At 55.5% G+C, this 11,505-nt stretch overlaps 1 protein-coding gene across 4 annotated transcripts in view; it reads left to right on the forward strand.

Moving 5' to 3' along the window:
- Window positions 1-23: 23 nt before the first annotated feature.
- LDLRAP1 (low density lipoprotein receptor adaptor protein 1) overlaps window positions 24-11,505 on the forward strand; it is a 24,131-nt gene continuing 12,649 nt past the window's right edge. For 2 of the 4 annotated variants that reach the window (XM_024766678.1, XM_024766680.1), the window contains exons 1-3: window positions 24-204; window positions 8,666-8,808; window positions 9,603-9,715. In XM_024766678.1, coding sequence (XP_024622446.1) covers window positions 117-204; window positions 8,666-8,808; window positions 9,603-9,715 — 344 coding nt within the window. In that variant the 5' untranslated portion in view covers window positions 24-116. Of the gene's footprint in view, window positions 209-8,566; window positions 8,809-9,602; window positions 9,716-11,505 lie in introns of all 4 variants that reach the window. The other 2 variants (XM_024766681.1, XM_024766682.1) reach the window with 2 other exon arrangements.

The following is an 11,505-nucleotide window of genomic DNA, read 5'->3' on the forward strand; positions in this document are numbered from 1 at the left end:
TCGCGCGGGGGAGGGGAGGAGCGCGGAGCCCGTGAGCCACACGGCCCCGGCGGAAAGTTTTCCCTGACGGAGTTTTGGCTGCGGCGGCGGCGGCGGCGGCGGCGGCCCGAGCGGCTATGGACGCACTCAAGTCCGCCGGGCGGGCGCTGATCAGGAGCCCCAGCCTCGCCAAGCAGAGCTGGGGGGGCGGCGGCCGGCACCGGAGTGAGTGCGTGCGCGACCACCGGGGCCCGGCGGGGGCCGGGCGGGGGTCGGGGCCCACGGACGCCCCTCCTCAGAGTCCCGGGACGGGGCGGGGAGAGGCAGGGCCTGAGTCGCGCCCTGCGGTCCGGAGCGACCTTACCCGGCCCTGCGGGATTCGGGGTCGCCGGGGGTCAAGCTGCGTTCCTACTCCCGTCCCCATTCTGTGCGGCTGGGGAGGAAGGGCAGAAGCTGGGGGAAGAAACCGGAGCTCGGGGTCCCCAGGTGCGGGCTGCAGTCGGAGGGGGGTTGCAGGTCAGAGGAAGAGACTTGCGCGACCCCAGCACGTCCCCTCTTTGGACAGACAGGGGAGGCAGGAGCTCAGCGTCGGTACCCGGGGGAGGGAGCAGGGGGCAGGGGCTTGGGGAGATACCCCCATCCCGCACCCCAGCACTCTGGCCCCGAGGTCAGCGGCCGGCGGGAGCCCCCTTGCCCCCTTCCCCCACCACGAGGTTACCTTTTGACTCCCGGGCGCCCAGAAGCCGACTCAGTGTGAGCCCGGGTTTGCAGGTACCTACCTGAAGTTGGGGGCGAGGCTCAACCTGGGGTCTCGGGAGGTACCTACCACACACCGGCCCATCTAGACCTCGTTGTCCCCTCCTCTGGCTGTGTCCAGGTGCCACGGCCGGCCTCCTGGCTATTTTTGAAAGCTGTTTGTTTCTCGCACCTCCCCGCTTGAACTTCCGATGTCCCTGGGCGTCCGGGCGAATGGCAGACTCTGCCGCCACCTCTCCCAGGGGCGTCTGGGAGCCTGAGAGGAACCTCATCCGGCTCCCCCTCCTCTCCCTGTCTCCAGTTACTCTCAGGGAACCCGTCACCTGGCACCCTCCCCTGAGGCCTGAGAAACCCAGCCCTTTTCACGAGGAGAAACGGAGGGGCTTGTCTAGGGTCACTCAAGCCTTCCTGGTAGATAGGGAGCCAAAGCCAGGACTCCTGCACACTGCCCCCCATGCCCCAACCGCCTGGGACCCTGGCCTCTCCAGGCACCAGGAAGCCGCTGTCAATACAGTCACACCCCACCCCCTTCCCTCTTGGCCTTCCAGGGCTCCGCCAGGGGAGCCCTAGTTCGCTAGGCCCAGGAGAGGCCCAGGAGTGCCAGCGTGTCTGGGCCTAGGGAGCCTGCCCTGCCCCGCCTCTTGCCCGGCTGTGTGGTTCCAGCTGTGCCTGCCTCCTAAACTAAGACAAGACTGGCATTGGGAATGTGGGCTGGTGTCTACTGGTGGGGGTGGGGTCAGAGACCATTAGGACTGGACTAGGCCAGGGATGCACCCGTCTCCCACATTTATTGACTCCCAAAATAGCTCCTTTAAATATTTGTGGGATTTGATCAGGACTGAGAATGATGGCCTGTTCCAGTGGGGGAACCCTGCAGTTTTCTCTAGGGATAAGGGAGGGGGGTGGGGCTCTGGGCAAGGGAAGGAAGCTTAGGAGCCCCCCTTCCCTTGGTATCCTTCACTCGATATGGGGAAGGGTGAGAGTTAGCCACCTTGGATGGTGGAAAAGAGTTTCTCCTGCCTGCTCTGATGTTGGACAAGTCACTTTTCCTTTCTGAACCTCAGTTTCCTCATCCGCAAAATTGACAGAACAGTTCTAACCCGGTAGGGATGTTGAGAAGGTTGTTGACAGTTACACTTCCTTCTGGCACCTAACTGGTGGTTTCCTTCTCCCCCACTCCCCTTCCCGCTGCCTGTCATGTGGACCTTCAACATGATACTTAGTGTGGTGGAAAGAGTTTTGGGGGCTCAGAGCCTGTCTACGTCTGTGGAGGAAAGAAGAGGAAAGAAGAGCCTTCCTATCAGGCAGACCCCAGTAAGCCCAGAGTGCCATCCTGGAGGCTTCTAGACCCAGAATAAGCGAGGTCGAATCCCCACCTGTCCATGGTTATTAAGTCAGTTTTCTGATCTGTAAACTGTTAATAACAGGAGTACCCACCACAGATTTTTTTTGGGGGGTGCAGGTTAACTGAAATCATGTTTTGCCTAGCATAGAGAAAGAGTTCAGTAAATGGTAACTACTGCTTTTGTCCCTCTACCTTTTACATAGTGTTTTTGCCTCCATTAGTGCATTTGCTCCTCAGAGGTGACAGAGCAGGGATTCTTATCAGATTCGTTTCTCAGATAAAGGAGCCTGAGGCTCAGGGAAGTGGAGTCACTGGCCCCGACATGGCCACAAGTAGAGAGGGAAGCCATGTGGTGTGTCTGGGGTGGAAGTGCTGGGGCAGCCCCTGTGGTGGTGTCCCAGCCAGGCCTTGGACCCAACCCTCAAGAAGGTCTGAGCCCTGTGCTTGAGTTTTGGGGCCAGGCTGAAGCCACTGGAGTTAAGGTTAGATTTTTTTTTTTTATGTTTAATTTTTATTTATTTATATTTTCTTACTAGTCACCCATTTTATACACATCAGTGTGTACAAGGTTAGATTTGATACCCGCTGTCAGCTGTGACTTGCTCCTCACCCCTCAAGGCCCTCAGCTGGGATCAGCGTGATCATTGTTTTATTTGCAGAGAAACTGGAGCCCAGAGAAGGACTTGCCTGAGGTCCCAGAGCAAAGCCAGCGGCAGACAGCTTTCTTTGCCCTGAACCTCATGGCTCCCTGTCTCCCAGTTAGTGCTGACTTTGAAGGAGGGCTCTCTCCTTCTCCCACACATGGCTTTTCCCCCCACCTCTTTGGAAACCATAAATATTCTGTCTCAGTCCCTGCCCTGGGTTTTCCTTTCATCCAGCTGCCTGGAAGGGTGGTTCACCCTGGCCCCTCAGTACCCTTATTTCCAAGAGGAGTCCCTCTGGCCCTCGGGCTCCTCCACGGGTTGTCAGAGAACTCCATGAGAATGGGTAAAAACAAAGCTGGTTTCAACAAAGCTGGTTCATGGTGGTAGGCGGGGGACGGAATATCTATTCATCCTTATTTATAATGTTTATAATGAAAAATATAAATAAAGCCCAAACCATAATATGTATTGAGCACTGACTGTGTGTCGGGCACTGTTAGAGGTGTCGGCGAGTCTGGGGAATGTGTCCATCTCTCTTCGGATAGCGCCAGCCCTCTGGGGGAGGAGGTAGACAGCATGACCAGGGTGCAGATAAGTGGGGTGCTTGTGGGTAGTGGTGACGCCAAGAGGAGAAAGATAAAGCGGGTGAGGAAATGATGGATGGTGTCTTTGTTTGGGTTCTTCTAGAAGCAGATGCTGAGATAGGGATCTGAGTAAAGTCACTTATTTGGGAAGAGATCCCAGGAAATGTTTGTAGGAGAAGCAAGAAGGGAAAGGAGTCCAAAGAGTGGACAACATGAAGCCAGTTTCCATTGTGGGTGGCTGGGATGCCACCTGTGGGGAGCTCTGGAGCAGTTACTCCATTTGAGGGGCGGTTCCTGTCAGTGGTGGGAGGGGGCTGCTGGGAACAGGAGCTCTTACTGCCCCAGCCCCCATGGGCATCTGAGTCTCCGGCAGCCAGAGAGTGACGTGTCAGGTGGCGTGTGTGGAAGTGGTACCCACCGAGGAGATAAAGGTGGGGCACTGAGAGAGTCAGTGCAGGGGGTCAGGGAAGGCCTCTCGGAGAAGGCGTGGAACACACATATGAATACAGTACAAGGAGGGAGGAATCTGGGAACAGCATTCCAGCCAGAGGGAACAGCAAGTGCAAGGGACATTTAACTGGAGGCTGGGACGCTGCTTCTCACAGGTCTGGCGGCAGAGGGAGGGGTGTGTGGCTTGAAGGAGTCAGGTCACCCACTGCCCACTGAAAGTGAGCCAGACGCTCCTTTCAGGCAGCCTCCAGGAGAGGATACCCGTTCTTCTTGGATGACCCCGAGCCTGTCCCTGCTTATGGGAAGGGGCTTGGCAGGCTGCAGGAGAGGGCAGAGAGCACAGCTATGGATTCAAGGCCCAGCACTGTGGATTATGAGTCATGGCCAGACACCTCTGAGTGTCTTCATCTGTGAAATGGGAGTCCTAATATATCCTTGACTCTTCTCATAAAGTACTGCAAATGGCTATGTACGCATTAAAGCTCTTTGCACTTGACCCTTGGTAATGACACAACACTTACACTCGGTATCTACCAGGTACCGTTCTAAGCCTACCTCGTGTATACTAATTTCATCCTCACAGCAACCCCATAGGGTGGGTACAGTTGTTGTCCCCTTTTTTAAATGACGAAACCAAGGACCAGGGAGGTAGAGTGACTATGAACCCCACAGCCCGTCTCCAGTCCTCACCATTTTAACCTTGACAGCATATTTTTTTCTTACAGTATAAGTAGATACTTAGGAATGGTAGCTGCTGCTATTATCTTTTTTTTTTTTTTTTTTTTTTTTTGGCCGTGCCCCACAGCTTGCAGGATCTTATTTCCCCAACCAGGGGTTGAACCCGGGCCCCCGCAGTGAAAGCGCCGAGTCCTAAACACGACCGCGGGGAATTACCTTTTTTAAATTGTTATTTTCTTCTGATGGTCTGAACAACTTCTCAAATTTGCCTATAGCACTTCTCACATGCTGAACCTTTTCCTGGTGATGCTCCTGCAGGCCTGAGCCCGTTTGTCAGATAAGGAGACTGTGGCCTAGAGAAGCAGCCACACTCCAGGTCACAGCAGAGCTTGGGTCCTCTTCTGAGGTGTCACTCTGTGGCTCCTGAGGCCATATCCCCACCAGGCCAGACGAGGCTGGAGGCCAGGACCCCTGCTGGAGGTTGCCCCCTGGCCCATGGGTTTGGCTGCAGCTCTGATGTTCCAGGCAGCAGCCAGGCTGGGTCTCCCAGGGCAGCAGAAGGGGCACAAGGGCACAAGAGCTCTGACGCCTGGGCAGGGGCCCGCTTAATAAGAAAAGAGTACATGTTTGCAGCTACAAGTTAGACTGGGCATATGGTCCATCCATCCCCAGCTAATTCTGACAGCAGGTCATCTGTAAAATCGTAAAGTTAAAATAGTGCAGTCATTACCCACGACCCGGCCAAAAATAACGAGGACCGGAACAGCGCTGTGGACTCAGGCCTGTATTTGCCTGGGGGCCTCCGGGAGCTCTTCCTGAAACCCTGGGCTCCTCCTGGGAAGGAGCACATGGCCTCCAGCCTATCCGAGGTGGCTGGATGGTGACCGGGCCAGTGTGGCAGTGAGCCCTACCTCTGTCTTTATTGAGTGCTCTTTGGTTCCAGTTTCTTCAGGGAGGGAGTGGGGTGTGAGAGAACTTACACCTCACTGAAGAGATGAATCATGCCCAGAAGTATGGGCGCGGAGGCAGGGTTCCCTGGAGGGGCAGGAGGATCTCTGCTGGGCCTGGGAGGGGCAGGGAGAAGTAGAATGAGACAGCAGCAACATTGAGTGGGGATGCCCCTTCTCCATACTAGCTCCTGGGGGAGGCAGACATGCGTGGCAGTCCTTCAAGAGGAAAACACACAGCAGGCAGCTGCTTGGTGGTTGTGATATGGCTGTGGAAGGAAGAGAAGGAGATCCATACTCAGGAGGGGCAGAGAAACCCCTGACAGCAGGGACAGGCCCCAGGAGGCAAAACCATGGGTGGGGCCCTGTGCTAAGCACATTACACTTTATTGTCTCATTATCTCATTACATTTTATTATCTCATTATCTCATCAAAGGGTCACCACAGCCCTGTGAGCTGGAGACTTTTGCTTCTCCCACTTTATAGAACAGAGAGCTGAGGCTCAGGGAAAGTAATTAACTTCCTCAGGCTCACTCAGTGGATTCTAGGATTAAGGCCCTTGCTCTTAACCACTAGGCTATACTGCCTCAAAGAAGGCCTTCCTGGAGGAGGCTGGGTGTGAGGGGTTTCAATCAAGCAAAGGGAAGGGCATTTCTGGTAGAGGGAGCTCCTTGAGCAAAGGCAAAGAAGTGGGAAAGTAAATGTAACGTCATGGGAAGAAGCTGTGTCTGATTGGATCGTCTGCTGTGTGCGTGCCTGCATGTGTGTGCGTGTGCTTGCGTGCAGGGATATTGCAGGGGGAGACGAGGCTGGGCAACCTATAATTTTGCAACAGTCCTTGTGGGAGTTGCCTGTAGTGCTTTGGGAGCTGGGGTCCCTCTGATTGCTGTGTGACCTTGCACAAGTCCCATCCTTCTCTGGGCCTCAGTTTTATCATCTGTCAAGTGAGGAGGTTGGGCAGAGGGTCTCTGAGGCTGATGAGTGGCAAGCAGTCTACCAGGGCTCTGTTCCAGGAGGCCATAGAAGAGGGGAAGGGTCAGGCCAGGGAAGGAGGATTGCAGAAAAATGCTGAGTATTTCAGAGGTCAGGGGGGACTGGGGAATGTTTTGACAGCAAAGAAGTCGTCTGTGACCTTGGCAAGCTTTGGCCCTTTTGGAATGGAGGGAGCGGAAGTGGCTTTGGAGAGGTGCCAGGAAAGGGCTGAGCTGGTGGAAATGGGAGAGAGAAGACATGAAAATGGGGAGAGGAAGGATGTTTGCTGTGGGGCAGGGATGGGTAATGAGATGAACAAGGCCACCCCTGATGGATTGGTATTGCCAGCCAGGAGCCTTTTATTGAGAAACAGTCGGAAGCCTTTAAATCAGAGGGAATAGAGCTGCAGTTGATTAGCAATGTCTGCCAAGGACACAGGCGACGGGCATGGCAGCACACAGTCTTGCCGCCCTTGCTTAGATGAATATCAAGTTGAAAGTGGTGGTCTAGGCATCTCCATACAGAGAGGAAGCCTCAGGAATTAAGAATTATGGCGGGAAATACCTCTGGCTCTAGGAACTTCTCCATGACCTTTTGCTAAACTGAGGGTAGTTTGCCTCATGGCAAGATAGCGTTTGCCTAATGGTTAGGAACTTGGGCTTTAAGTGTCAAATAGACAAATAATTTGGCAAATTACTTGTCCTTTGAGCCTCAGTTTCCTCCTCTGTGAAATGGGAATGAAAGAATGCCAGCTTGCAAGGTAGCCGTGAGTGTTAGAGGTAATGGTAAGAGCTGCTGCTTTGTTGTTACTGTAGCTCTGTTTTGCCCTGATGGTGGCAATATTCTTGGTTTCTTTGAGAGCAAGGCCCATGTCTGAGTTGCTCCAGGGTTCCCATCACCAAACCCAGGACTGGGACACCTCGGGTACTTTCTGATTCTCTTTGGAGGATCAAATGAAATAGACTCATTGTTGATGGGACAGAGGATGGGGTCACTTTGGCGTCTTCTCAGTGGGGGTTGGCTTCATGTGAGGTGGAGGCCTAAGGGCAGAGGCTGGAGGGCAGTGGTCCAGGGTCCAGAGCTGAGGATGGGGTTGGGGCATTGCAGGCCTGAAAGCCTTGGGGTTATCTGGGTTCCTTCACTCAGGAATGCCAGCTGCATGCCAGGCTCTGGATGACAGGTTAACAAGTTCCTCCTCACCTGGGTCTCAGTTTGGTAGGCGAGGTACTCCTGTGAATTCTTGTATGACCCCTCCCACAGTGAAGACCACACTACCCCTCCTGTCCCTCTGCCTGCTCAGGGCCCTCTCTCATGTGGGTGGGGTGAAATGGAGGCCTCTTTCCAACTCTCCCTCCTGGTCTGTTTCACCACCCAGTGAGCCAGGCTCATCCCCTCATTTCCCAGCCTTCCTGACCTCAGTCGTGATCAGAGCTTTCAGAGGATCCTTCCCATGTGTCCTGCTGTGTGCCATTGCTGTAGCCCAGGCATTATTAGTCTCAAAGAGGAGAGGGGCCTTGCCCAAGACCATGCAGGTGGGGGGAAGCAGAGCTGGGATTTGAACCCAGGTCTTCAGGATTCAGTGGCCTTCATATGACGGCTTTTGAGCAGTCACCTCCCCCTTTCCCCACTAAGCCTTACCCCACGCCCACCCTCCTTGGGCTGCTGTCTCTTTCCTGGTCTCCCTCCTCCCTACCTTTTGGTCTCTGTGGCTGTGTAGATGGAGGAAAGCAGGCCAGGCTGGGGCCATGGGAACCACCCAGTTTTGAATTCTGACTCCAACCCTTTACTCATTGTATGTGGCCTTTGTCTGACGACTTCACCTCTCTGAGCCTCAGTTTCCTAATCCGTAAAGTGGGAATAATACCCATCTCACCAGATTGCGTTGAAGATTCAATAAGAAAATGGCATGGTTTGCCCTCAGCAAGTGTTAACGTTGAAGTTAAGAGTTTGGGCTACGGATTTGAAAATAAGAGTTTGATTCTTGGCTATTGCACTTGCTGGCTCTGTGGACTTGGTCATGTGATTTCGCCTCCCTGGGCCTCAGTGTCTTTGTCTGTAAATGGGTATGATAAAAGTGTCTGCCTCATAGGTCCTCCTGAGGGTCAATGAGAAGATTTTATGTAACGCTTCCTACCGTGGTGCCTGGTACGTACTAGAAAATGTTATTTCTTTATTAAAGATAAAAGTAATGATAGATGGGGGGACCCCAGTGTCCCTGCTGGGTCTTCCTAGGAGACGGGGGCTGCAGACGCTGTCGCTGTGGTGGGCCCTGGCCAGCGGGGTCTGAGCGCCTATCCTCCTCTACCCAGAGCTGCCCGAGAACTGGACAGACACTCGGGAGACACTGCTCGAGGGCATGCTCTTCAGCCTCAAGTACCTGGGCATGACGCTGGTGGAGCAGCCCAAGGGTGAGGAGCTGTCAGCCGCCGCCGTCAAGAGGATCGTGGCCACGGTGAGCCCAGTCGGGGTGGGGTGTGGGAGCACGAGGAAGGGGCAGCTCCTTCTGGGGCTTGGGGGGTCAGCACTCGTCCCCTGACTGAGTGTGTTACAGCTGCCCTGCCCCTGCGTCCCCCCACGTCCAGCTTCGAGAGTCGAGAGGGCAGCCGTTGGACTGGCAGGGTCCGGCCAGTGTCCTCCTCTCCAGCTGCTGTGGCCGTGGCCTCAATAAGCCTCCCCTCCCTCAGCTCAGGCCACCGGCCTAGGGTTGGTAACTTCGTGCCAGGGAGGGATAGTGGGAGGGTTGCTGGCACCCAGCCACTTGCCCTGTGGCCTGAGGGACTGGATTTCCTCCCCAGCTCTGAGTGAGCACGTACCCTATGAGCCCACCTCTCTTGGTGGTCTCGGCCCCCTCTGCTCAGGCCCTGGCAGGTACAGTGGGTGGAGCGTGGAGTCCCCATCCTGCTGGGCTGTGATAGTGCGTTCAGCCCTCAGAGTCTGAGGTCCCTCCTAGCTGTGTGTCCTTGGGCAACTCCCTTAACCCCTCTGAGTCCGGTTTCTCCTGAGGCAAATCCCTGCCGCCTGTGAGGATGAGTCGAGGTCCCGTGCTTGGCAGACAGCAGGTACTCAGTGAGTGACATTTGTCCCTATTTTTATTAGAAGAAGGTGTTCGCTGAATTGTCTTCCCCGGTCACCTAAGGTGAGGCCTCCCGTGGGCCTCGCGTCTGGGGCTTAGAGCAGCTGGGTGTAGCCCACGAGGGTGGGTCCCAAGTGGGTAGGTAGGCTCCTCTGACCCACGTCTGCCCCAAGGCCAAGGCCAGTGGGAAGAAGCTGCAGAAGGTGACTCTCAAGGTGTCGCCACGGGGGATCATCCTGACCGACAACATCACCAACCAGCTCATTGAGAACGTGTCCATTTACAGGTACGCTCAGCATTGCCCACATCCAGTCTGCTGCTCGGGACAGTGGATGGAGTGCTTTGTCTGAATCCGGACCCTACCGCTTCCTATCTGGGTGACCTTGGGGCGTTAGTTTCCTCATCTGTGTGTGGGGTTGGAAACAGGTCCCGCCCGGTGTGCGGTTGTGAAGCCTTGGATGCCCCGCGCCTGGCTCACAGTGAGCGTGTGGCTCGTGGCAGTTGTTGCTGCCATTATCACTAGTTGCAGCCGGCCTGGGACACCCCTGCCCCCCACCCCACCCCCAAGTGTGCTGCTGAGTCAGGCTTGGAGCAGAGAGCTGCACAGTCACTGCCTTTTTCGCTGGGAATGCAGCAGCTCAGCTCTGGACATCTGGCCAGGTGTCCAGGGAGGCCTCAGGCAGAGGCTGAGGCCAGAGTGTAGATGATCTCTGTAGAGGGTGGGCGCTGTTCACAGGGCAACAGGCCCGGCCCTTGGAGCCTCAGGCTGTGCCCGCCCCTCTCTTAGCTGGTCAGTTGTAAAATTTCAGAGCTGGAAGAGACAGGCAGCTCAGGTCCATTTTCCAGGTGGGGTAGCTGAGGCGCAGAGAGGGAATTGCCCAAGGTCACGTGGTGAGACAGTGGCCAAGCTACGCCCAGGACACGGAGGCCAGAGTTCTGTCAGGCCTCCTGTCCCTGCACTCTCTTGTCTCCGAGCAGGTGGCTCAGCTGGCTGGAGCAAAGCCAGTACTGGGGTTGGGGGGCGAGGTGGGAGGGTGGATGTGTGTTGAGGACGTGGTTTTAGAGTTTCGAGCTGGTGTCCAAGTACCTGCTCTGCTGAGGTCTGTGCCGGGTGAGGAATCAGACCCAGCCCCTGCCTTCAAGGAGCTTCCAGTCTAGGAGGGGATGGAGCAGAGGACATGGGCGATAGAGTATAAGTGTTTCCCAAGAGGGCAGAGAAGGAGAGGCCTGCCTGGGGAAACTTGGGAGGGCCTGTCATGGGAGGAGGCGCCTTGCTGGGGCTTGAAAAACAGGATCTAGTTGAGTGATACCGAAGACCCAGGGCATTGAGGACAGGAGGCTGGATCCCCTGGGTTGGAGAAGAGGCAGTTGGGAACCTGGCACCCCCTCCTTCTGCCCACCTGGGGGTTTTAAGTGGTGATGATCCCTTTGTCAATGCCGGTGATTGAAACTGGGGCCACATGAGGTGAGGGCATCTGCTGAGCTTCTGTCCCACCTCTGGGCTGCCAGCTCCTCTTCTGATTGTGATTCCCAGGATGACTGGAGACAGTGGGGAGGGATCAGACAAGGGGGGAGAAGGTGTTTCAAGAGGAGGGAGCTGCTGTGTCTCCCTCCTAGGCCCCCGCCCTGCTCCCAGCTCCTTTTCCCCTGGCCACAGCTCCGAGAGAAGCTGTCATTAGTCTCAGTCACCCTGGGAGAGATGGGCCTGTAACTCACCTGACCTGTGCGCAGGGGTGTGATCAAAGGGAGGGCAGGTGGGGGACACTCAGGTGAAGGGCATTGTGGGCCGGGTAGTGTCCTGCCCCCCTTTCCATCTGGTTAGCACAAACTCTTAAGAGGCAGCATGGCAGTGGTTATGGCCTCCGGAAACGAGCCTGGTGGTCTGAGACTCTTAGCCTTAGTATTCTCACCTCAAAAGTGGGGATAGTACTAGAACGCATCTCAGAGGGCAGTGAGATGATATCTAGAACGTTGCCTGGTGTACAGTAAGGGCTCACCTACTACTGTTTAGGGATGTGGCTCAGTAGAGGGGGGATGTGCCCTTCCTCCAGTTTTTTTTTTTTTTTTTTTTTTTTT

Source organism: Neophocaena asiaeorientalis, unplaced genomic scaffold, assembly GCF_003031525.2.
Source record: "Neophocaena asiaeorientalis asiaeorientalis breed wild unplaced genomic scaffold, Neophocaena_asiaeorientalis_V1.1 scaffold79, whole genome shotgun sequence".
Lineage (NCBI taxonomy): Eukaryota > Metazoa > Chordata > Mammalia > Artiodactyla > Phocoenidae > Neophocaena > Neophocaena asiaeorientalis.